General features: G+C 37.2%; 1 protein-coding gene across 1 annotated transcript in view; it reads right to left on the bottom strand.

The window, feature by feature from the left end:
• PKHD1L1 (PKHD1 like 1) overlaps nt 1-26,802 on the bottom strand; it is a 168,295-nt gene that overhangs the window by 14,164 nt on the left and 127,329 nt on the right. The window contains exons 61-73 of the mRNA XM_065903297.1: nt 26,320-26,449; nt 25,455-25,576; nt 23,798-23,888; nt 20,438-20,586; nt 20,233-20,355; nt 19,569-19,680; nt 19,371-19,487; nt 16,546-16,711; nt 13,801-14,033; nt 13,416-13,583; nt 8,143-8,300; nt 5,233-5,368; nt 2,094-2,438 (exon numbers count right to left, since the gene is read on the bottom strand). Of these exons, the coding sequence (XP_065759369.1) occupies nt 2,094-2,438; nt 5,233-5,368; nt 8,143-8,300; nt 13,416-13,583; nt 13,801-14,033; nt 16,546-16,711; nt 19,371-19,487; nt 19,569-19,680; nt 20,233-20,355; nt 20,438-20,586; nt 23,798-23,888; nt 25,455-25,576; nt 26,320-26,449 (2,050 nt within the window). The remainder of the gene's footprint in view (nt 1-2,093; nt 2,439-5,232; nt 5,369-8,142; nt 8,301-13,415; nt 13,584-13,800; nt 14,034-16,545; nt 16,712-19,370; nt 19,488-19,568; nt 19,681-20,232; nt 20,356-20,437; nt 20,587-23,797; nt 23,889-25,454; nt 25,577-26,319; nt 26,450-26,802) is intronic.

The raw sequence follows: 26,802 nt of genomic DNA, 5'->3' as shown, positions 1-26,802 counted from the left end.
TGTAAAGCAATTTAGATTACATACAGGAAATAAATCATAGTTTCTTTTGACATTAGAGTGGCTAGTGTAGTAGGTACTGGACCTCAATACATTTAAGGGCTTACCAGGGATTTTTTTATATATATATACACAGACCTGTATCTGAACCTGATGCAACTCCTGGACTAAGTTAGAGACTATGTTGATTTTAAAGCCCTGACCCTGTAGATATAAGGAAACCCAAGGCTGACGAAGGAGAGTAACCTATGACTGGGTAGATAGTGAAAGTCGCTCAGTCGTGTCTGACTCTTTGTGACCCCATGGACTATACAGTCTATGGAATTCTCCAGGCCAGACTACTAGAGTGGATAGCCATTCCCTTTTCCTGGGGATCTTCTCAACCCAGGGATAGAACCCAGGTCTCCCACATTGCAGGTGAATTCTTTACCAGCTGAGCCACCAGGGAAGCTCTGGAATATCTGGTTGCAAACACAAGCTTGTGCTTCCTATTTCCTTCAACAGAGAGCTGATCAGTACTTCCTTCCATTCATGCAAGTCTTTTCACAGGCTGATGCCCACAAGGGAGGAAGCTTTGGCCTGCCTAACTGGTAGAATTCCAGAAGAGCAACATGGCAGGTGCATGGGGTTAACGCTTGGAAGCCAACCTCCTGGGGAAATGAGTGATGACTCTAGTGCCAGAAGATGAGAATACTCAGTACCTAAGTGGACACATAAGAGAGCCTGGGAGTTGAATGAAACAGATGCTTAACAGGAATGGGGTAGATGAGGATTTTCTGAGTCTGAACTTTATACAACATGGAGACTCTCTTTAAGAATAAGTCTTACATGTACAACTTTTATAATAATAGTCAATTATTTGACCACATTATTAAGTGGACCCTTCTTTCAGGGTCTTGAAAGTTAAAGCCCATCCCAGGACTTGTACAAGTAAAGGGACTTGAAGCTTAAGCTGGATGCTAATCTTCCTCCTACAGAGACCCAGATCTCATCTACTTGGAGAGGCGTATGCCTAGACACTTGTGCTTGACCACCAGGGACAACAGCATGGAATTACAGCTGAGAACATGATTGCATGTCAAGAGGCCAGAAAAGTTCAGTTGCACCACAGAGAGGTTCAGGCAGAGCAGAGAAGACCACCCACCCTGTCACAGAAATTATAAGGACAAGAGGGTGACGAGAGGGTCTGAGGTCAAGAAAGCCCCTTGACATTCAGATACCAACTTGAAAAGATGGAGAGGAAGAAAATCTCAAGGTCTGAACATTTAACCAAATGCTCAACCAGAGTCAGCCTAAGGAAACCATAATTTAAGCCACCAAAGTTACCTTTGATGGCGTAGCTGAGCTTATTTTGATCTCTGATACCTAGAAAATAGGGTATAGTGAGTGAGGGACAGAGAAAGGGGTGATGGCTAGTAAGGCTGATTAGGTCATTCACAGAAATGAAGGACAGGACATATTCTTGCACATTTGTACTTACTAGTATAAACAGGTGACTTTAGAAATCCAACCTACTACTCCACCTCTCAGAATCTCCAAGGGTTTATTTATCTCCCTTAGGAAGACCCCTACTGTCCTTCTCTTGGCTTACAAAGAGGAGAACCTCTATTGGTTTCCCACGATCTAGCACCTGTCTACCTCTCAACCTCGTCTCCAGCAGCTTGTTCTTCCTGGAACCTTCTGCTGCAGATCTTCTGGGTCCTTTCCAGTTCTTCAATTGGACCAAACTCGCACTACCTATTTCCTCAGCTCCAGTATTCTTACCACCCACTTTGACCAACTCTTTTCATCCTGAATGTCTCAACTATAAGGTCACTTCCTTAGGTCATTTTTTGGATCTTTCGTTAGGTCAAATCCTATTGTGGAAGTAATTAATTGCCACAATAACAAAATAGAGGTTGAAGTTTCTTCATAATTCAAAAGAGTTTGGGATTACAGGAGTAGAGCAGAGAAAAGGGTCTCCAGGTCCTTAGAGGGTTCAGGATGCGGGGTTGGTGGGATTTCCTGAGGCCTGGCTTACCAAGCCTCAATAGTGTTATTTACGGATGTGGTTTTGGTAATGACATTACCCTTTCTCAAGTGTCTACTTTTCATACCTGCAGTGTCATTGGTTACAAACCGAGGGGGAGGATCACCAATCTCCAGCTCAACCATGAGCTCCATGGATCTCTTCCTCCGCGGGCTCTCCCCTCGTATTACTTTGCTGACACGGATTTTGTCACTTGGTATCTTTAGGAACAAGGCAAGATTTCTAACCAGATTATGAGAGCTATAAAAGTCATCCTCTGTTACAGCAGGTAATTGGAAAGAGACAAATATGACTGCAGTGGTATGAACTTCAACAGGTATAGTTCCTTTAACCAAAAGGTAAAGCATCTGGTAGGTTCTATCAAAGTAGTTTTCACCAAGGACAGTGGAATTCAGGTTAGGAAGTAATTGCTCTATAAAGGAAAAAAAGCCAAAATAGAACAGTTAAATTTATTTATATTATCATAATTACCATGCAGTATTTAATATTTGTTTAAAATGTAGGAAATTCTGTAAAAGTTCAATATTATCATTCTTTCACAGGAAAATGTGCATATTAAAAGCAAAAACATTTATAGAACTGACATGCAAAATTAGTCAATTTTTAAAATAAGACCATTAATAATAATTATGTATTAAATTTAGTTTAGAAAACAACTAGCTATAGACACATACTCATGAGAAATAAAATCTAATTATAATTATAAATCTAATTTATATATAAATTATAAAATCTAATTATAAACTAGAAATTTATGTTGTAACACTATTTACTTTTTCAGAATTTTAAAGCCTTGACTAAGGGCATTTTGTAATTAAAAAATGTAGCCATTTAGTTTATGCAGTGCTATATACAAGCTCTTAAGGAAAACTGATGATTCAGCCTTTTATTTTTACTAAGGACAAAAGTATATAATATAAATACAGTTTATATGAAAAGATCTCAGAAGGATCTTATATCAAAAACAAAAGTTTACATTTCAGATTGAAAACCCTTCAATTAATGTAAAACAAATTCTTCTAGGGCACTGAATTTTTGTAAAAGTGATGAGATTATATATACATATATATGTGTAATTAATAAATATATATAAATGATTTTTAGGGCAGAGAATAAAAAATATCCAAGAAGTAATAAATCCACTAACACATACTGAACACAAAGTCTGACTGTACAATAATACTGGAATGTGGTATGAAGCTTCTTACCACATTTCATAGTGGGGCATACTGAGGAAAAGAAATTAGAATCTTAGAAAAAAGAGATTATTTCTTACTAATGTAATAGACATTCAAAGCAATGGCATTAAGAAGCCATTTCATTATTACTATATTTTTTTTTTTTAACATCTACTAGTATAAGTTCTACTTGCAATTTGGCTTAAGCATTCCATGAATCTGAAGCGTGTGCTTTTGTATTATAAATTGAAAGTGTTCTCAAGCTACCATTAGAGATGCATATATCACTTATTCTAGATAACTTTCTCATGCCTTCACATTTTGGGCATCTAAAGAGATATGTACAGAGTCATAATACAGGGTTATTATTTATCATTCCAAGTGTCAAAGCAAAATGTTTGTCTAAAAACAATGCTATTTCAGAAAAAATTTTCTAAAAGGGCAGTGGTGGTATTGTTTTGTAGACTTCTATAATCAATTCCCTTTAACTAATTTATTAAGTTCTGCCTGTTGATATTCTTTCTATTTCTTTGACTTGAATGATAGAGTACTTTGTATGAAAAGTATTGTGCTTTTTTTAAAAAGAGTTAAAATTTATAAAAATTAAGCTGCAAATAGGTGCAATCATTTGTATGTAAAAATAACACTGACTCTCCTAATTTACAAGGAGGCCATGGAGCATAACAAAGTGCGTGGGTTATAGAGCTAGACTCTATGTATTCAGTACCTTGCTCTGCCCCTACCAGCTTTGATATTGCTCTGGACTGGTTGTGTCCCCCCACTCAAATTCACATATGGTAGCCATAACCCCCAATGTGACAGGATTTTGAGATGAGGTCTTTGCAAAGTAATTAGGTTTAGATGAAGTCGTGAGGGTGGGCATTTCATGATGAATTAAGCCTTTATAAGAAGGGACACCAGAGAACTCGTGCTCTCTCCAGCCCCTCTCTGCCACCTGAGATTACAGTGAGAAGGCAGCCATCTGCAAGTATTCAGAACCAGACCATAATGGTATCCTGATCTCACAGCCTCCGGAATAGTAAAAAAATAAATTTCTGTTTTTAAGCCATCTAGTTTATGGCATTTTGTTATGGCAGCCTGAGCTAAGGCAGAGACCTTGGCAAATTACTTCACCCCCCCACCCCCCCGTGTCTCAGTTTACCCATCTGTGCCTACCTCAGAGGGTTATTATAGGACATAGGAACAGCAAGTTATTATATACAAAGCACTTAGCACAGTGCCTGACACATAGCAACGTCTCTGGAAATAGCAGCTATTCATATTAGTAGAAGTAGGACTTGCTTCACAGACAGTAATGATTATGGGTTATTCATTCATACTCACTTGCCTAGCTTCTATTATGATCTACAGCATACACTGATGTAATCGTTAACCAAGATTAGGGGGTGCAGCTAAAATATGATGATAAGTAGCACATGTGGAAAGGAGTGGACTGGCTTTATTAGGACTCTGTTTAACAAAAAGACTTCCAGGAGCAGAGATAAATCCCGGTTTTGCAACACTGGTAAATGCACAAGTTAGCTTCTGTCATATATTTCCTTTAAATCCAGAGTTTACTTCACATATTTATTTCACGGTGTTCAATTGGTGTTACGCTAAGTTTCTCGGCAATACTTCTGGTGACTACCAATGAAGTTAGGTTCTAACCTCTATGAAAGAGAGGTGAAGCAAAATAGGGTAAAAATTCTAAGTGAAATCTCTTCTGTATGCAGGAATAACTGAACTAAATGTGTAGCATATAAATGTTCCCGGGGCAAAGGAATAGCCATACAGACTTTTATCTGCAGATTTGCAGATAGATAAGAATTCCATCAGGTGGGATCTTTCAGGGCACACATGTTCTAAAGGAACACATCTTAGTGTGCGGTGGACCATGGGTAAACATTTATTTTCTCTGTATTATTCAAGGGCTAAGGAACTTAAAATATTAATAATGAAACACTATGAAAAATTGTATACACCATTAAGTACATATACAATGTATGCTGTATTTTTCTGAGCAAATACCTGTATACTGTTGTCTAGTAAGTTCACAATGTTTCTGTTGGGAGTTCCACACTGTATCTTGGGGGCAGACCAGTGTATTGTTCACATAGACATCCAAACGCTGACGTGTGGGGAAAAAAATTCCTACCAGAACAGCCTGTTAAAAATAAACAACATTTTTACATCTAAAGAGAACAATGAAACAGAATACTTAGAACTTAGCACTTCAAAAATATTCTTTATACATGCCTTCCATAGAATATTAAAACAAAGTTTTATGGATTTAGGGTAAATATTAAAACTAAAAACTTTAAACAGATTTACATTCAACATGGGATTGCGAGGTGTTGGACATGACTGAAGCAACTTAGCATGCATACAGGCATGCAAGGTGTGTGTGAATTCATGGAAAGGACTTCCCATGTGGTGCAGGGGTAAAGAATCTGCCTGCCAATGCAGGAGAAGCAAGAGACTTGGTTTCGATCCCTGGGTCAGGAAGATCCCCTAGAGAAGGAAATGGCAACTCACTCCAATATTCCTGCCTGGGAAATCCCATGGACAGAGAAGCCTGGTGGGCTACAGTTCATAGAGTCTCAAAGAGTAAGACATGACTGAGCGATTGAGCATGCACGCATTCATAGGAAAGAATGTAATGTAAGAAAAAATACTAGAGGACAACCTCTATTTTAAAGAAAGAATTCCTTTTAAAGATGACATTCAACACAGGCTTTCAACTCCAGGGGCAGGGGAACTGGAAACGTTAGCAGTACTCTTCTGTACAATGCATCCACACAAAATTAGGTACTTAATGTTGAAAACACTGCTTATCTCTGAGAAAATCTTGTTAGTAAGATTAAAGAAAAATCAGTCAAAATAACTATTCTGATTAACTGTGGGTCATCCTTCATGTTCATTCCCCATATTTCATGTTATCAGATAAAGTAAGGAGACTTGGCTTTTGCAAAGTTGGGGCAGAATTTACAAGAAATCTGATAAGCTACATGTAAATATTCTCTTTCACTCAAAAAATTGAGTCCCTTTCTGATTCAGGCACTATTTTAGCAACTTTCAAAAGTCCCTGCCCTCTTTGAGCTTACATTCTAGAATAGGGAGAGACAATAAATAATAGAAATAATGAAAATTAGAGTATGAAGCATGCTAAAAGGTGAGAAGTGCCATAGGAAAAAAGGAAAGTTAGATCAGAGTCTGAGTAACTGGGTGAGCCAGCAGGGAGGGGTGGTCAGGGTAGGCCTACAAAGGAGAGAGTTGAGGAAGTTGGGAGTAGAATGTAGAATGTTCCAGGCAGACATACCATCATCGGAAACGCAGGCCCAGAAGGTAAGATGTCTGGTGTGGTGAGGAATAGCAAGGGGCCCAGCATGGCTGGGGGAGAAGTCAGAGTACTAAGGGGTGGGGGAGATTTTCAGGTGCCCCGTAGACCATTGTGAGGACTCCGGCTCTTGTACGGAGACAATGGGGAAATTACTGCAGGTTTGGGGCACAGGCGTGACCTGCTCTGACCTGTGTTTTTGAAGGTATCTCAGTGGTTACTGAGAACAGACCACAGAGGAGGCAAAGGCAGAGCAGGAGGAGGAGTTGGGAGGGAACTGCCTTACTCCAGGGAGGAGATAATGTTGGCTCAAGCTGGACAGGAGCACTGGAGGTGAGGAGTGGTCAGATTCTGGACATTTCGCAGGAACACTCAATAGGATTTGCAGATGGGCTAGATGAGGAATGTGAGAGAAAGAGAGGAATAAAGAATGATTCCAAGGTTTTATCTCAAGCAGCTGAAAGGATGGAAATGCTCTCGCCATTCTCAAGGGTCTCCTTTCCTTACTCCTCTCTCTGCATCGTCTCATACTCATTACTGATGAGTATCAGTTCCTGATACTCTGGGAATTCTGAGTCTCATATTCTTAGGAAAAAAATCTATAGTATGAGACTTCTACTTAGCCTCATACTCTTTTCCCACTGACATAGCATAAAGTTAATTATTCCAGCAGAATTCATTTTACAGCAAAGAGCTGACATTATTGAAGAGATTTTAGATAATGTGTTGTGATCTCTGAAGTAAGTTCCAAAGGTGTATTTCTGACATATATAAATAATAGCAGCATGGAAGAATGGCAATATAATCCTAAAGGACCAGTTTTAGATGCATGCTGTTTTTATGTAGAAGTTCAGGTTTGCTTATTAATCATTCAAATCATAGGACCCACTGTCACACCTCAGATGTAGCAGAACAAGCCAGTACATATGGGGAGAGGTGTTGGAACTCCTGTGTGCTCTCAGGCTGATAAAACTGTCTGGATTCACAGTATTCTTAGTGGTACCCAACTGACAGGAGGTACCTACTAAAAGTGGTGCCCTAGTGAAAGGTTCCTGAAAAGGAGCTCTAAGGCTGATGATGTTCCAGAGGACAAGGAAGGAAGTAAAGTCCTTAGCGGATAGAAATATATGCAAATAACACTAATAACTCTTTTTTAAGCCTTTGATTTTTTAAGTTTATTCATTAATTTTTCCTGGCCACACTATATGGCATACAGGATCTTAGTTCCCCAAAGCCTTGAGTCTAAACCACTGGACTGCCAGGGAGTTCCCCAGTAATTCTTTTTTTTTTTGGTTTTTAGACTTTTTAAAATAAATTACTTCAAAATAACTGAACAGAAATAATCTTCATAGAATTACTGAAAGACAAAATGCATTTCCTGACAAAGTCAATAAATGAAATAATTTTTATTATTTTTTACATACCTATCAATAATTTATTTATTTATTTACAATATTTTTTTATTTTATATTGGCATATAGTTGGTTAACAGTGTTGTGTTAGTTTCAGATAGACACATGTATATGTACAATTGAATCAATCACTTTGCTACACACCTGGAACCAATAATAAAATAAGAAATTATTTCTATCTTGACTTACCTTGTCATGGTCAACATTAAGCAACATTAGTCGAAGATTCTGAGGACTGGTGCCCGTGAAGTAGACCTCATAAGATTTGCCCAGAGCCACGATGCTGTGAAACAGGGACAGTCTTCTCTGGCATGTGTACCCGGCACACCAGCCATGATCCTGTGGGCCTATATCCACACAAATGAAAGTTCATGCTCCATATTATGAATATCACTAGTGCAAAGCCTGAAGTGTAATTGTATTCAAAGTAAATTGCAGTGGTCAAATTCAGTATTTACAGTCATTATCCGTCTACCCGTCCATTCAGTGATCTAAGCTATTTCTCAAGCCTTGCCTTAAAAAAGAAGGTAGGGGTCTTTTCTGATGGTTCAGTGGTTAAGAATCCACCTGATAATGTGGGGGACACAGATATGATCCTTGGTCTGGGAAGATTCCCACATGCCATGGGGAAACTAAGCCCGGGTACCTTAACTATTGAGCCTGTGCACTGTAGAGTCCATGCTCCACAAGAAGAAAACCCACTTGAACAAGAAAACTGTGCACCACAACTAGAGAGCAGCCCACGCTCGCTGCAACTAGAGAAAGCCCATGCACAGCAACAAGAATCTGTGCATGGCAACAAAAATCTGTGCATGCAACAGTCACAGTGTGGCCAATAAATAAATAAATAAAAACTCTGGACGGACTTTAAACAAACGAAAAAGGGTGACATGAAAAGATTTTTTTTTTTTTAAGGAAAGCAAGGAAGCAACTCCCTCTCTACTATCCTTACTTTTAGACAGCCCAGGGTCAGAAGGTGAATTAATATGTTGAGGATCTGCATTGGAAGGTTATTAAAGGAAAGAGCAGATTTATTTATATATCTACTTTAATAATCATGTTTGAGTCCAGGCCCCACAGTGAGGAAGAAAATGCTTGATGCTTTCTCCTGTTTCTCCTATCAAATGTGACTTTGGGTGGGGAACCAACTTTCTCAAATCATTTATTGAGAAATACACTGTAACAGAGCTAATTTGCTAAAAATACAGCTTGTACCTAGAAAATACACACATTTCAATGTCCAAATCACTGATGTATTAATTATTTCTTTCACACTCATTTGTTCAATAGTTAATTTGTTAACTTGACAAACTTTTAAGTGTGTTTTTATTGCCTTTAACATTCCTTCATGTTATTTTAATATTTTTGTTAATGAGGATAGGTACTATTGGAGGGTCAACATCATAAATGAACAGAAGAAATGTGAAAAATAACATTCCATTAAACTCTCTCAAAAGCCAAAAGAAAGTGGACAATTTCATCTGAATTTAGACATTTCCAGAACACATGTAACATGACTTGTAAGAAACTTCTCTATTGCACTTCAGTTTTAAAGTGGCTGGAATTACATATATATACACAGCAGTGAGATATGGAATGATGAATTTTCTTGATGTATTTATTCATTCAGTTCAGTTGCTCAGTCATGTCCGACACTTTGCCACCCCATGAATCACAGCATGCCAGGCCTCCCTGTCCATCACCAACTTCCAGAGTTTACTCAGACTCATGTCCATTGAGTTGATGATGCCATCCAGCCATCTCATCCTCTGTCATCCCCTTCTCTTCCTGCCCCCAATCCCTCCCAGCATCAGAATTTTTTCCAATGAGTCAACTCTTCGCATGAGGTGGCCAAAGTATTGGAGTTTCAGCTTCAGCATCAATCCTTCCAATGAACACTCAGGACTGATCTCCTTTAGGATGAACTGGTTGGATCTCCTTGCAGTCCAAGGGACTCTCAAGAGTCTTCTCCAACACCACAGTTCAAAGCATCAATTTTTCGGCACTCAGCTTTCTTCACAGTCCAACTCTCACATCCATACATGGCTACTGGAAAAACCATAGCCTTGACTAGACAGACCTTTCTTGGCAAAATAATGTCTCTGCTTTTTAATATGCTATTGGTCATAACTTTCCTTTCAAGCAGTAAGCATCTTTTAATCTCATGGCTGCAATCACCATCTGCAGTGATTTTGGAGCCCAAAAATATAAAGTCTCTCACTGTTTCCACTGTTTCCCCATCTGTTTCCCATGAGGTGATGGGACCAGATGCCATGATCTTAGTTTTCTGAATGTTGAATTTTAAGCCAACTTTTTCACTCTCCTCTTTCACTTTCATCAAGAGGCTTTTTAGTTCCTCTTCACTTTCTGCCAAAAGGGTGGTGTCATCTGCATATCTGAGGTTATTGATATTTCTCCCGGCAATCTTGATTCCAGCGTGTGCTTCTTCCAGCCCAGTGTTTCTCATGATGTACTCTGCATATAAGTTAAATAAGCAGGGTAACAATATACAGCCTTGACGTACTCCTTTTCCTATTTGGGACCAGTCTGTTGTCCCATGTCCAGTTCTAACTGTTGCTTCCTGACCTGCATACAGGTTTCTCAAGAGGCAGGTCAGGTGGTCTGGTATGCCCATCTCTTTCACAATTTTCCACAGTTTATTGTGATCTACACAGTCAAGATGATCAGTTCTGGGTGTCCATTGGAAGGACTTATGCTGAAGCTGAAACTCCAGTACTTTGGCCACCTCATGCGAAGAGCTGACTTATTGGAAAAGACCCTGATGCTGGGAGGGATTGGGGGCAGGAGGAGAAGGGGATGACAGAGGATGAGATGGCTGGGTGGCATCACTGACTCAGTGGGCATGAGTTTGAGTAAACTCTGGGAGTTGGTGATGGACAGGGAGGCCTGGCGTGTGTGACTCATGGGGTCGCAAAGAGTCAGACATGACTGAGCGACTGAACTGAACTGGACTGAACACAGTCAAAGGCTTTGGCGTAGTCAATAAAGCAGAAATAGATGTTTTTCTGGAACTCTCTTGCTTTCTCGATGATCCAACAGATGTTGGCAATTTGATCTCTGGTTCCTCTGCCTTTTCTAAAACCAGCTTGAACATCTGGAAGTTCATGGTTCACGTATTGCTGAAGCCTGGCTTGGAGAATTTTGAGCATTACTTTACTAGCGTGTGAGATGAGTGCAACTGTGTGGTAGTTTGAGCATTCTTTGGCATTGCCTTTCTTTGGGATTGGAATAAAAACTGGCCTTTTCCAGTCCTATGGCCACTGCTGAGTTTTCCAAATTTGCTGGCATACTGAGTGCAGCACTTTTACTGCATCATCTTTCAGGATTTGAAATAGCTCAACTGGAATTCCATCACCTCCACTAGCTTTGTTCGTAGTGATGCTTTCTAAGGCCCACTTGACTTCGCATTCCAGGATGTCTGGCTCTAGGTGAGTGATCACACCATCATGATTATCTGGGTCGTGAAGATCTTTTTTGTATAGTTCTTCTGTGTATTCTTGTCACCTCTTTTTAATATCTTCTGCTTCTGTTAGGTCCATAACATTTCTGTCCTTTATCGAACTCATCTTTGCATGAAATGTTCCCTTGGCATCTCTAATTTTCTTGTATGAACAGTATGAGCAGTATTTATTCATTAGTTTTGCTCAATTTCCTAGCTTGCTTGGAATGATCAATATTTATAACTGAACTTTGATTGAATTTTACATCAATATAAACTTCTGAAGCTCAAATAGAGCATAACATATCCCTTAGCATTAAAAACATAAATCCTGCTTTTAAATAAACCTTCTTTGTGGGTTTTGGACACAAACATTTCTATGTATAAAATAGAAATTTTAGAATAACATAAGCCATATTTTAAAAACAAATAAAATTGAGGGAAACTTTAGTGGTATGTACAAATTTTATCTTGGAATTTTTTCTTTCCACCTAGTAGAGACATCCCAAGCTTCAATAATCCTTCTAACACTCTCATAATTTTTGCCACATTGTTATTATTTATCATTAAACTATATTCTCATGAAACTGACGTGCATGTGTGCTAAGTCAGTTTAGTCACGTCCAACTCTTTGTGACCCTATGGACTGTGGCCCACCAGGCTCCTCTGTCCATGGGATTCTCCAGGCAAGAATACTGGAGTGGGTTGCCATCCCCTCCTCCAGGGGATCTTCTCAGCCCAGGGATCAAACACACATCTCATGCCTCTTGCATTGGCAGGTGGGTTCTTTACCCTGAGACAGTCACTTTTTAAAATTTAAATTTACTTAAAAGAGAAATGTCATATCACTATTATAAATGGAAAACTTGTATTGCCTTTCAGGAAAAGCAAAATGTAAAAATAAATAGAATAAAATCTTTCCCCATATAAAACAGAGCAATTTGAACACCTCTTCATTAGTCACTTACTGGTTTAAAATTCTTTCCATGATTTCTCTGCTTTATAAAATCTGAAAGGTAGAATTTGAAACTGAGTTGACTGTAGGTCATAGAAACCAGGCAAATTATATGTTGGAGCAGAATTGAGGGGCGACTTAAAATCATGTAACTGACATACCTCATCCTAGTCTCTTCAACAAGTTAAAAAAATGAACTTGCAGGGTACTGGCTATTTGGGGAATCTCAGAGTATTCTGGTACATGTTGTGGCATTTCCAGGACAGAGAGATCTTTCTGATCCTGGTTACGTGCCCCTTCAGCATTTCAAAGACTCTAAGCATGAATAGGGACTAACATTTGAGCCCCCAATGCCACTTCAGGGGTATACAGTGAGTCCTTGCCCTCTGTTTTAAGTAGCTTTTAGAACTTCACCTGTTTATTCTAAAACTCTTGGACACCAGAGTTGATCTGAATCCTCAGGAGACCATTGCTTTCCATTATATGAGAGCCGCCAAGGACTAGCATGGAAGGGACCTAGACTCTGGAGCTTGACAGATAGTCTTCACAGTCAAAGAAATCAGGATGGAGAAAAACCAAAGCCAAACAGAAAACCCCACAACACACTGATACAAGATTCAGTCTTCCAAGGATTCATGAAAATGAAAGGTGTGGGTTGACACTGTTCATTCTCAAGTATTACAAATATCACATTATCAGTTTTTTAATTTATGTAAGGAAAATTGGGGGTTCTTTTTTGCAGACATTCAGATCAATTTTTTCTTAAATGTATTTATGCCACATTCATACCTATTAAGATCACTCAAGGCATCCTTCTTCCTCTTCTTTTAATGGTTAGTTTGGAGTTATTGCCTGCTTTCTAATGGGAGGGGTACTGCTGAAGAGTCAAGTCTCTTTCCCTTCCTTAGATCTTTCTTACAATCAGAAGGCAAGGAAGTTCAGATGTTTGCTAGTTCTTTGTGATAGATAATTTATGAGATATGTCCACGAATGTAATAAAGAGTGAATGCTTTGAGTAACTCTAGTTGATTTACATTGAATACCTACCATTAATGAGATCAACATAACCATTGCTCACTATAGCAACCGGGGAGAGTCTTCGAGTTTCTGTGTCGGAATCCAGGCTTTCGATAACCATCATCGCATATTCCATCCCAAAGCACCGATAGCCCTGCCATTCTGAAATGTATTTACAGGTTGAATCTCTAATGATTCCTGGAAATGGGAGAAAACACATTTATTAATGAAACAGAATCTCCTTACAAAAGCATTCACATATTATCTTTTGCTTGTACATATGATTAATAAGTACAAAATACACATTAGAGTACATCAATCATTAAAAATAAAAGATAAAAAAATAAAAAAATAAAAATAAAAGATATATTTTGTTCCATGAACCTGAAGACTAACAGAATAAGATCCAACAAACCTTTATAAGGTGCTTTTTCAGTGACAGGAATTCTACTTCCGTTTGGGAATGTGAGCATCACCTTAGGAATTCTATAATCTCCAATTCCAAACTGGCTATTTCCGTTCCATTCATATTCTGCTTCAGGTATCACTGAACCAGAATTCCCCAGGAAGGAGCCATCCATATCTTTAAGTAAAGATTTCCTTTTGGCATCACAAACCATATCTACACAATCTGACGGATTCACCTTACTGTGGAGAAAAGGTGAAATGCATAAATACTTAGATTTAGTAAACCTCCCTATTTCTAGAGAGTATTTGAATATACTTGCATATTTGATTAAAGTACCACAACATTGTTTGATTGAATCTTATTTCAGACAGGATTCAAAGTGGGACCAAGTAGCATATATAATTAGTATTGTAATGAGACCTGCTTTCCCATTGTATTGATTTGGTCTATTATTATGAATTCATTAACATTTCAAAAGGACAGTTTATACCTGTGAGAAAAAAATTAGAATTCCATTTTGCTATTTTATATTTTGTTGAATGATATATTTCATATTTGTGCATTGCTCAAAATATACTAACACTGCTCAAAGAGTAGGTAAATTACTCAGTAGTGCAGACATATAAAATCCTTGTGTTGGTAGGGAAGTCTTAATATTTTTCCCTTACTTTTCTTCTTTTTAATAGTTCTTTAAGAATTATAAATGTGCTGCATGTTTCCTATAAAATAAATCCTTAATAAAATCTCAGTCCACTTCACCTTTCTATCCCAAATTCTTAGGCTTATCAACAATTATAGATTAGTATATATTCTTGTAGGTTTTTGTCTATGTATATACAAGCAGATATATTTAAATTATAATTTTTACACTACATATTTTAATAATCATTCTGTAGATATACAAACCATAAGAGATGAAATATTATAAACCCATCATGCAGTTCAATCATAGATGGAATTCTGCTTTCATCTTGAGTCACCTGGAGTGTTAACTGTTATTAGGTATAATAATAAAAATGGTTGCTTAATTTGCAATGTACTAGACATTGTATATACATGGTATATAGTGTACTTACACTATATGATATATACAATGGGGAAATAAAATTATATTCCAGAGTTATAGCAACAAAATACTATCTAGTAGACCTGAGCTTTTTGCTAAAAAAGACATGAAACTATAAATTATTCCTCACTCTACTCTATTAGTTTTGGAGATGATTTGAATATCTATTTCTGTAGGTTATGTGTCTTTGTGTTCAAGTGTGTGCAGAGTGTTTTTGTGAGCAAGTCTGTGAATGGAGTGCCCAGTGGCACTCTTACATTATAGTGTTGGGCTCCATCTTACTTCAGGTTCCAAAGAAACAGAACCTGAGATGTGGATTTTTGTTCAAGTGAGTTATAAAGAGAGTCCTCAATAAGGAAAGGAGAGAAGAGAGAAGGAGAGAAGCCATATACAGCAAGGGAAAGAAAAGGGGGACAACTATGGTCTACATACCAGCTTCAATATGATCTCAACAGAACCTCTGGATCATGAATTATACCCAGAGGGGTTCTACCTCTTCTTGTATAATCATTTTTTTTATGGACTGCAAGAAGGTGGTAGTAGGGAGAGCTTTAGCCTCTCAGAGTGATTCCTGTTCGAATAATCTTCTGGAAAAGCAGGCAAATGCAGGTCATTACTGGCCAACATTTAGAGCATTTGAGGACTGGATGAGCTACCTAGTAAAAGGGATCTGGGATTGTGCCAACAGTATCCCAATAAAAGTACAGAATTCAAAGACATATTTTAAAACATAATGTTTTCTCCATGACCTAGATATTAAAATTATATATGAAATCTGAAAGATTCAATGATAACTAAATAGGAGCTAATAGCTCCTATTAGCTATTAGGAGGGAAGAGCCTCCAGCGAGCCAAAAAACACTTCGGTTTAATAATAATTGAGGAGATACAGGGTTTTCATCAAAATAAGATCAGATGAAGTCAAACTAATTATGAAATACTGCATTTCTCTGAAAAGATGTCTATCTAATTAGCATTATTTCTTGTCTTCTCTCTGTACTGAAAATGGTCAAAGAGCTCTAATGGAAATTTTCTTTCCTCCGGTAGCTTCTTACATCTAAATTTCTGGTCTGTCCATCTTATGAAGAATAGCAGTTATTGGCTATATTCTTTCAAGACTTAGGATCTAAGTGGTTCAACTTCTAGAAATATTCTGACACCAACTGACCTTTGTGATTGAAAAAAATCATCATTCTGCATATTTTGCATATTCTCAGAAAATTTTCTGCATACTCTCAATCACAATGACTATAATGACTCTCATTTAATTTCCAAATATACACTGCGGTGCATATAATAAGATATTTGGAAAGCAAAAGGAAATAAAAGAGGTAAGGAAAAGAGAAGAAATGATAGACATGACTTTAATTTCTAATGACTATTAATGGAGAGATCTTAATGTACAAATACGCTTTGGACTCGGTCTGTTATCTTTCATGTTTAAAGATGGTGTTATTTATGATACACGAGCAGAAAAGCTTGAGAAAATACACATAATAAGGCCTAGATTCTTCAACTTACCTGAAGGCATAGATATATTAGACACTTTCATAATGCCAATTAAAATTTCATAGACATGAACATTTACTTTAAATATAGCAACTTTCTCAGATCTATGGCAGGGAAATAAAACAATGGAAAACTGTGATGACAGGGAAGAAGAAGCTTAATTTTCACATATTTTACCTTAAATCAGGCCTATGGATAAATACTTTTGAGTGTTCAGTAGTGTCAACCAGCTGTATGTTCTTCACATGGATTGGATGCTGTAAATCCTCATTTAAAGGGTTAGTAATGAATATTACATTAGTTTCACCTGAACAAACATTTTTAAATCCAACAAACGTTGTATCTAAAATAAAAATAATAGGAAAATGATTATCTGTTTGTAGAGAAAGTATTGAATCAGTTTTGTTTCAAATCTATTGCACCAAACATCATTTAACACTACCTTGAACACAGAGCTCTTACGTGTCAGATAAGTGTTAGTCACTCAGTCATGTCTGACTCTCTGCAACCCCATGGACTATAGCCCACTTGGCTCCTCTGTCTTTGGGATTCTCCAGGCAAGAATACTGGAGCGGGTTGCCATTCTCTTCTCCAGGAGATCTTCCTGATCCAGGGATCAAACCCGAGTCTCCTGCACTGCAGGCGGACTTTTTACTCTCTGAGCTACCAGGGAAGCCCATGTGTCAGGTAAGGCCACCACTATTTGTGGACTAAATCCACACCATTGAGTAGTCTTCTCTTGTATTTTCTCTGAGCTTGGCATATTTTCTCTGTGATTTGCTTTAGACAATGGGACAAGAGCAATATAAACAGATCTGAAAAGAGCTTGCATATGAAGGCTCACTCTCTCGGTACTTTGGGGGAATTCTGTGATTATCAGCATGTGAATAAGCCTAGGAGATGTTTGGTTCAATCATTCCCATTATTCCATCAAGGGCCAGCACCAATCACCAGACATGCAGGTGAAACTATCCCAGACTAAGCAGTCCTTAAGACATCTTGTAAAATGATAGCAGCTCAGTGAACAGTTCTAGGTAAGATTAGCAGAACTACTCAGCTGAACAAAGCCTAGACTGCCAAGCCACAGAATCATGACCTAATAAATGGTTGTTTAAATGCTCTGAATTTGGAGGATGGTTTGTTATGCAGCAAAGGATAACTGAAACACTATTGCTCCCTTGGTTTTACTGCAAATATTATGTGCTCCAAAGATAAAACTGATTGCTCTTTTGCACTTAAAATTTCATTACTCAAAACCTAAAACAGTAAAAAGTGGCTCAAAAAAATTCTCTAATTAGCTATGTGTTATCTACTACCCTGCTTGATTATATTTTCTTGTAAGAAAATATTTCATATGCATGAATATAAACCTGTAGAATAATATTTACCAAATATTGCAGCAGTAGATGCTGTTCATACACTATGCAGATATCCTTTATTGGTCTTAAACCTATGTGGCATGTTAAGCAATTTTTGACGAGGTTATCCACATTACAAAGTGAAAGTCACTCAGTCATGTCTGACTCTTTGCAACCCCAAGGACTTCACAGTTCATGAAATTCTCTAGGCCAGAATATTGGAGTGGGTAGCCTTTCCCTTCTCCAGAGGATCTTCCCAACCCAGGGATCGAATCCAGGTCTCCCACATTGCAGGTGAATTCTTTACCAGCTGAGCCATAAGGGAAGCCCATCAACAAAGACTTAGACATCTAAGTTTTTGACATACTATGTCTCATAATTTTAATTCCTAAAAATGTGAAACAAATTGTCATCATTTCCCCAACTCTGTCCTCACTATGCACTGACTGTGCTCCTCAATGGGCCGTGAGTCTGGTTCTCATGATGGTCCGACCTTGGTCCTCACATCAGCTTGTCTCTTGTCCTCACTAGGGCCTGGAACTCATCCCCCAGAGCCTGACACCAGTCCTTTCTATGGCCTGATTCTTTGCCTAGCAAATGCCTCGCTTTATGCCTCACTACAGCCTGAAAGTTTTCCTCACCGAAGCCTGATTCTTTGGCTTACTGGGGCCTGACTCCTTTTCTCACTAAAGCCTGAATGACTCCTCACTGGGACCTGATTTTGGTCCTCACTATGGCCTGACTCTCGTCCACCTTGTTGCAAGACTCTCATACTCATTATGGCTGACTCTCAAGCTCACCAGGGTCTGACCCTAATCCTCACTTTGGCCTGACGCTTACCCTCACTATAGCCTCACTCTGGTTCTGACCATGGACAAATGATGATAATTTGTTCTCCATTTCTAGGAATTAAAATTATGAGGAACAGTATGTCAAGACTTAGGTGTCTAAGTTATTGACCTGATTTCTTTGAGGGGTCACTGGTTAAAGTTTTCACGAAAGGGAGACTTGCTAAACTGAAGTAGAGAATGGTTCAGTGTATTTAATGTGAAAAATGAAAATACTTGGTATATTCTCTATATGAATTTGGATATAACTATTTTATATTTTTAAGGATGCACCCTGGTTCAGTGAAAAAGCAGCGGATTTTTAAGTCAAGAGATCTTGATTCTAATCGTAGCTCTGCCAAAAGCAGTGGAAGTTTGGGAAAACATTTAAGTTCTATGAACCAAAATTTTTTCAGCTGTAAAAGGTTCTAATAAAATATAACCCAAATGATACAAAAGGGCATTCCAATTTAGAGAAACGAAGTAATAGTAAATCATTATACCAGTGCCTTTTCTGTTGTTTGCGAAGGAAAATGTAATGTCAATTCTTTAATACATACACAAATTTGGCCAGGAAACCATTTTAAAATTTTTCTGGCCACATCACGTACAAAGTCCTAACCACTGAACTGCCAGGGAACTCCCCAGGGAACCATTCTTGAAATTGACTCTGATGTCTAGTTTCTTTGCTTGCTATATTGAGCAGATTACTTTAATCATTATTTTTTTTAACTAACAATGAAATTACTAGTTATATTCTACATAGTCTTTGCATAACTTAATTGAGTAGATTTTCAAAGACCATGTTTAAACTTGCCTGAGATGTCCAAAAGACCACTGATGGAGTTATAACTCATGATCCCTGCATGGGGTTTCCGAGGCGCCATGTTGTGTGCTGAAGAAAAGGTAGGCCAGCAAATCCCACTTCTCCCACCTTTTTTAAAAAGAAGAAAGTCAATGAAATTTGAATATGCACTCTTATGAACCCCCAAATCAAAAGTTCTAAAATCTTTACCTGATGGAGGTCTAGAACTTCGATGGGCAGCAGAAAGCTCAATATTGGGATCATCATTAGTTAGGACATCAGAGCAATTAAATTCAGGGCTACTTCCAACAATTAGGGAGTTCTATTTAAAAAAGATCAAAAGGTAAGCTTTAATAACAACTTTTCTTAAAACATGACAACGAATAGTACTGAATTCCACTGTAGCAGAGCACAAGCTATATAACTTTGAGAAGTGGATCATTCAGTAAACCAAGATGCAAAAGATGTGATTTCTACCCTGAGTGGATGACACTCAAAGCAGGAGTGGGGAGACAGGCATATAAATAATTATATATAATGGCATGTTGTGTTTCTATGACAGCAATTTGTGCAGGGAACAGTAGCAACAAAAAGAGGACAAAGTGTCAAAACTACCTAAGCCGGTTCAGGAGACTTCATAGTATGAGTGAAAATTAAACTAACTGTGGCAAGATTAATAGGTGATAAGCAAGAAGAGATGAGGGAAGGAGCGGGGAGAGGGAAGGATGGAGAGATTCCTGGCAGAAGACGATGGGCACAGAAACAGGAGGTATGACTAGAAGGGCGAAGAAGTCGAGAAAACCATTTGTATTCAGTAATTTTACCCTTTTCAGAGTTGTTCTTTCTGCTTTGTGTGGCTGCATTCAATTTTTACCTTAATTTGCACCGTTTTACTGGAAATCTTGTGAGATACAGCAGATGGCATGTAAATCATTGAAAAAATGGCCATTCCATTGTCAATCAGGGTCACATTGTAGATATGCACACTCTCCGTGGTCTGTAATAGAATTTGTAGGTTACACAGTACAGAATACAATCATTAAAGAAAATAAACAATCACTTTTTGGGGATCCATTTACCTGAAAATAAATTCCATAATCCCAGCATGACCAAATGGTAAATCCCTGTATAAGCGAACATCCAGGAAGGCCATCTTGGTTCATATAGATACCAAATAAACCTCCATGGGCTTCATTGTCAAACCACTTTTCCAGAGAATTAGACTGACCTTTGAAGGAAATATAGAAGCAAAGAATTAACATCATCAATCAAATGACAGTTATAAGCAGTATTGGTTAAAGTTGAAATTCTTTTAAAAATTAAATTCTGATGCAAGTTTTAATAAGATAATCAAATATTTGCATGGCTCAGCCATTTATGGTTTACTTTATTTAGCATTTTTTCTCATCTAATTTGTCTCTTCACTGTTACTCAGAATAATTATATACTCATTTGCAAAAGTTTGACTTAGAGCTAGTACCCTTAACTTATTATATCTGATTAAAGTTAAGTTTCCTTAGAAAGATTATGAAGTTTGGATTCAAACAAAGCTAAACTGAAAAATACAATGATACCACTTGTTGCCTATCAATTTTGCTGGTTTCTTCTGATTATCCCTTTGTCAAGTTAAGGGTCACTTCCTTAAAAAGCTTTCTCTGACAACCTGATTCAAAGTAGCACTTCAGGGGGACTTTCCTAGTGGTCCAGTGGCTAAGACTCCATGCTTCAAATGCAGAGGGAGGAGGTTCAAGCCCCAGTTGGGGAACTAGATTCTGCACGCTGCAACTAAAAGATCCCACACGCTGCAACTAAGACCTGGTGCAGTCAAATAAATAAGCAAATATTAAAACAAAGACAAAAACGAGGTAGCACCTCAGTCACTTAACATGGCATTACATTTTTTTTCACTTTGATGTTTAATTACCACTTCTTTGTGAATTATTCATCTCCTCTCTTCTATTAGAAATAAGCTTCATGAGAGAAGGAACTGTGTCTAGCTCCTTCACTGCCGGATTCCTAAAGCCTAGAAAGTAATGAAGAGGTAGGTGCTCATCAACTATTTCTTGAATTAATGCATGCATGATCTTGGGAAAGATGTTTAAAATTTTATAGTTTCAGTTTCCTCATATATAAAAAATTTTAATGCCTAATTCAGGATTGTTTCAAAATGAAATAATCAAATGAAGTTTGGATTCAAACAAAGCTAAACTGAAAAATACAATGATACCACTTGTTGCCTATCAATTTTGCTGGTTTCTTCTGATTATCCCTTTGTCAAGTTAAGGGTCACTTCCTTAAAAAGCTTTCTCTGACAACCTGATTCAAAGTAGCACTTCAGGGGGACTTTCCTAGTGGTCCAGTGGCTAAGACTCCATGCTTCAAATGCAGAGGGAGGAGGTTCAAGCCTTCCATAATAATGGAAGTTATATCCATTATTAATATACAGGATAATTAAAGTGGATTTTCATGAAAGTTTTACTTATGGAAAAACCAGAGCAGTGACCTTAAACCCCCCCTCCTAACCAGGCATAAATTTAAGGATTCCTTATAAAGAGGAGCACCATCTCCTAAATTGTACCAGCTCTCTTGTCCAAGTTCCCCAAGATCTCACTTCCTCCATCTTCTACTGCTTTTTCCTTCTTCCTTTGAGACTGACATTTCACCTATGGTCAGTTTGCCTGATTTCTGTTTTGTTTTCTACCTAAGAAGCTGTATTCATGTCTACACCTTGTTTCTGCACAGAGTAGCCCCATGGACAAGCATGGCTTCACCTCTGGACCCACTTGTGTCAGAGTTCCCTTTCCAGCATCCCAGCCCCTCACTTGTCTGGGACATGAATTGTGTAAATTGATGTTGCATCCCAGGAACTTAAATCTTCAATTTCTTTGTGACGTCTCATTTTTCAATAGCTTTAAATCTAAAACCTCCTTATAAACACTTCCAATTATTTTGGAAGATCAACATAGTCAGTAAAAATGTATTACATGGCATTGTACATATTAGTAAATACTCATATTCACAGGTCATATTTTGATTTAAACAGACCCACAACAACACTTCAAATAAATTTTAAAAATTACATATTTTAAAATTTTAAGTCAAAGAAAAGCCACCTTTAAGCTGTTGGGAACTACAATATTTAAAAGGAGCATACATCAAGGAATCAGTTAAACTTGTGCCAAAGTTGTTTTATTCCTTCAAAATGTATTTTGCACAAAAACAGAATTAGCTAAAGTCCAATATTTTTTGAATTTATAGAAAAAATGTTTACTCAAAGAATTTCAGAGATGTAAAAAATATCAGCTGTAGAAGGGCTATACATTTTTCAGAGAAAATTCCATTTCCTTTAGCTAAGTTTCCCAAGAGGTAAGGCCTGCAGTTCTCTTATTCTATTTTTTTTTATTCAATAATTAATTTACCTGGTTTAGAAGTCAAGAGGTTACAAAAATTTATACAGTAGTAAGTGACCAGGCACCCTGTTCCTACTTACCTTCAGTGACTTTTTGCTTTAACACTTTCAGTGTTTCTTTATGTAAATGCATTTACTCTTTGTGTGTGTGTGTGTGTCTGTGTGTCTGTGTGGGTTAGTCAGTTGCTCAGTCATATCCGACTCTTGGTGACCCCATGGACTGTAGCTTGCCAGGCTCATCTGTCCATGGAATTCTCCAGGCAAGAATACTGGAGTGGGTTGCCATGCCCTTCTCCAGGGGATCTTCTCAATCCAGGGACTAAAGCCAAGTCTCCCCCATTGTCGGCAGAGTCTTAACCATCTCAGGCACCTGAGAAACCCGCACAGACCACATACAGTCGTTTCTTCCCTTTCTTCCACAAAACATACTATACACAAAGCAGTTTTACATACACTGTTCTGCAACCTCCTCTTATCATTTTAGAATATCCTGGTGATTTCTCCATGCTAATACATAGATATGCATCTTTTCCCTTCTTTTTTAGAGGGGTATGTGTCCCAACGTTTGGCTTTCTATAACTAGCTCACAATAACTGGACACGGTAGCTTTCAGTTTTTCGCCAGTACAGACAACGCTGTGATGAATAACCTTGTTCACAAATCTTTTTCTCACTGTTGTAGAAGCAACTGTTAGATTATAGGAAGTAGAAATGTTGCTTCAAAGGTAAATGCCTCTATAATTTTGGTAGCTCTTGTCAGATTCCCCTTTGGAAGGGTTATATCACTGTGTGAAGAGTAATGTGGGTGAAGGAGGAGAAGAAAATCGGTTTTAATTTTTTCTTTAAACCCAATATTTTATAGAAAAATTTTGTTTGTTGAGTTCTTTCAGTGCCCAGGAAGAGACAATATTACATATTCAATGGACAAACAATAATTATTTATATTACACATTCAACTGACAAACAATAATTATTTATTTCTAACAAATTTGGACAAGATATTTCCTAATTATAATGACCCAAAGACTTACTTGAGCAAAGTTCACCATCGATGCGGTATCCAACCCTTCCAAATCCAGCCACTACATTATTTTGTAAGACTGTATTGGTCCCTCTATTTATCTAGTACAATGATAAAGAAAATGCTTTAGGTCAGGCTTTTACACAATTACACAATGAGAGTAGGTATGCAACATACACCGGTAAATTAATTACCACAATGCTTTCTGAAGTAAAAATTTAATTCATTATTCACCCACATTCAGATTTATAATACAAATGAAGTACTGAAATTACCTTAGGTTCTTGGTGTAAACCCACCACTAGATACTATACCTCAGTCTTCATTAGAAAAGTACATTGAAGTACATTTCAGTCACAAAATCCACTGGATGTGGTTCAATATTGACAAGCCATACACAAAATTCCAGTATTATAGCAAGATTACAAAAATTTTGTCACTCTTTTTGGTTATATTCTGTCACCAATTTGATTAGTTAAGAAAAAGGCAACTAAGGCCATCATAGTGGGTCATTAAATTCAGTAGAAGCCTTCATTAGTTTAAAGAAAATTGGCTATAATAAAAACAGGGTTAGAACAAGCATTAGGTAATTACTAAACAATTTTATTTTATGAGCCAAATCAGAGTGGTAGAAATGAAAAGTATAAAGCATAGAAGGTTTATTTCTTGTCTAATAGTATCAGCAAAACAGACAAAATCTAACTGAAAGCATATTAAACACCCTTATCTTTAAAGATGATAAAAATAGTCAAATACAATTCATAAAAGTAAAATAAGTGTCTTTCAAAAGATATAACTAACTTTGACATTTGGTTACATTCTAACATCTATAAACAGATGAAAAGAAAACATTATTACCTCATAAATGTATACTAAGGCCCAGACTTCTGGATTTTGCTTTAAGGTGATTATTAACAGTTGCACAAAAACAAAATTCAATCCCTATCCTATCTTTCAAAGTGAGCTATTTTTAATACCTTTCCCTTCCTATGGCTTAAGTAAGCAAAATAAAAATAAAAGGAAGCTGTCTTTCCTCCAAATCTTCCTTCTGTACTATTTTCTTGTTCACAATCTCACTCTACATCTAAACAAATAGCTAAAGTAACTGAAGAAACTTCAAGGGAAATAGGGTCCAATTAGTAATATCTGATAAGAGTAAATAACCTTGCATATAGAAGAATTTTAGATGAAAATGAATTTTAGACCTTTTATATAAGTCTATCATTCTAATTTTTCATATAAGGAAGGAAACTAAATTCAGAGTTAAACACTGTAATATGTGTAAGGCATTCAAACAATTAGCAGTAGAGAAACCATGTATGGAGCTTGAAAGCAGTCATTAATGTTGGAGAAGCAAGGTAATAAAGGAAAACTACTTAAACCATAGGAAACCAACACAGAAAAATCTAATGGCTACTGGAGCTCACATTTTTAAAAAATTGGAGTATAATTGCTTTATCATATTGTGTTGGTTTCTGCTGTAGGACAAAGTGAATCAGCTATATGTATACAAATATCCCCCCTACTTGGAACCCCCCCAACTCTCCCATCTCACCCTTCTAGATCATTACAGAGCACTGAGCTGATTTCCGTGTTACACCACAGGCTCCCACTCTCTCTCTCTTTCACACATGGTAATTTACAATCTTTAAATTTGTTCATACTACCTCAATTGCGGCATGCCAGAGAGTGGAACCCAGGTCTTCTCTGTTCTGATAGGTTCCTGGCCAAACGGAAAGAGTAACCAGGTTTCCTCGGACTCTGCTGGCATCCCCCCATATTCTTATGCCTGGAAAAAAATAAAATCCCCCCAATGCGTATAAATTTGTAATGAGTATTATGGAGAATGTTGTTCATTTCTTCCATGAAATAAGTTCTAGTTTGAGCCTGACAAACGAACTTCTTCAGTTTTAGAGCAAATCCTCTAAACTCTTTGATAGTCTACCTCTTTAACAAATTTCCTGAAATAGAATTTTCTGGGGTATTTGTTAAATATGCGGGTTCACAGGCTCCACCCTAGATTTTAACAAACACACACACATACTGTATACACCTTCATTGCGTTTGTATTATGCTTTAGACTGATATTCAAGAAAGGTTAATTCCCTACAATCAAACTTACTTTTTATAAAATAATAGCATTTATTTGTGAATAATCTGTTTGATTGATATGTGAGAAGTATGTTAAAAGTCATAGTAATTTAAAATATTGGTGATTAGATAACTCACATAAGATCACCATCTGGTAAATATTTCTAGAGCTGTACTGTCCATAGCTATATATGACTACTTATATGTAAAGTAAGTACAATTAAATTAAATATAATCAAACTTAAAAATACACCTTATCAGTCACATTAGCCACATTTCAAGTGTTCAATGGCCACATGCAGTTTAGCAATTCCCATGTTAGCACAAACTTAGGCCATTTCCATTTTTGCAGAAAGACCAATTGGACACCGTGGCTCCAAAGCTTGCATACAAGGCTATCTCAGAAAGACAGATTATTGGACCAAAATATTATCATATTACCTTCCCCCACTGTAAAGTGAATGACATTATCATCTATGTCCAATCCATCTGTCCCAAATACACCAATTGCAGGGGAAAAGGCATTGTGAAAAGCACAGCCTCGAACATAAGATGAGCCACGTTCTTGAATCTATAAAACATTGAGATTCAGTAAACATTTAAAGAATAAAACTAAAGTATATTTAAAGAAAAAAATCAAAGTAGGTGATTTTCAGGAAACAAATCTTGATAAATAAAATACTCAGTTTATATTCCATGAAAGGATATGATTTCCCAGGAGATCTTTTAATCCTAGGAAATTGCTATATACTTCAATTTATGATTAAATAAAGCAAAAAAAAATTTGCTTACTTTAAAAGTGAATTAAAAATTCTCCAGTGCTTCTTCTATGCATTTATATTTTATCACTACTTATAAAATGCAAAGAAATTAAAAATTATTTTTCAGAATAATTTATTATATGATGACCAGGGATTTTTTTTT

The sequence above is a fragment of the Muntiacus reevesi genome, chromosome 12 (assembly GCF_963930625.1).
Source record: "Muntiacus reevesi chromosome 12, mMunRee1.1, whole genome shotgun sequence".
In the NCBI taxonomy this organism is placed as follows: domain Eukaryota; kingdom Metazoa; phylum Chordata; class Mammalia; order Artiodactyla; family Cervidae; genus Muntiacus; species Muntiacus reevesi.
Note: the sequence above shows the minus strand (reverse complement) of the source record. Positions and strands in the feature narration are given on the sequence as shown.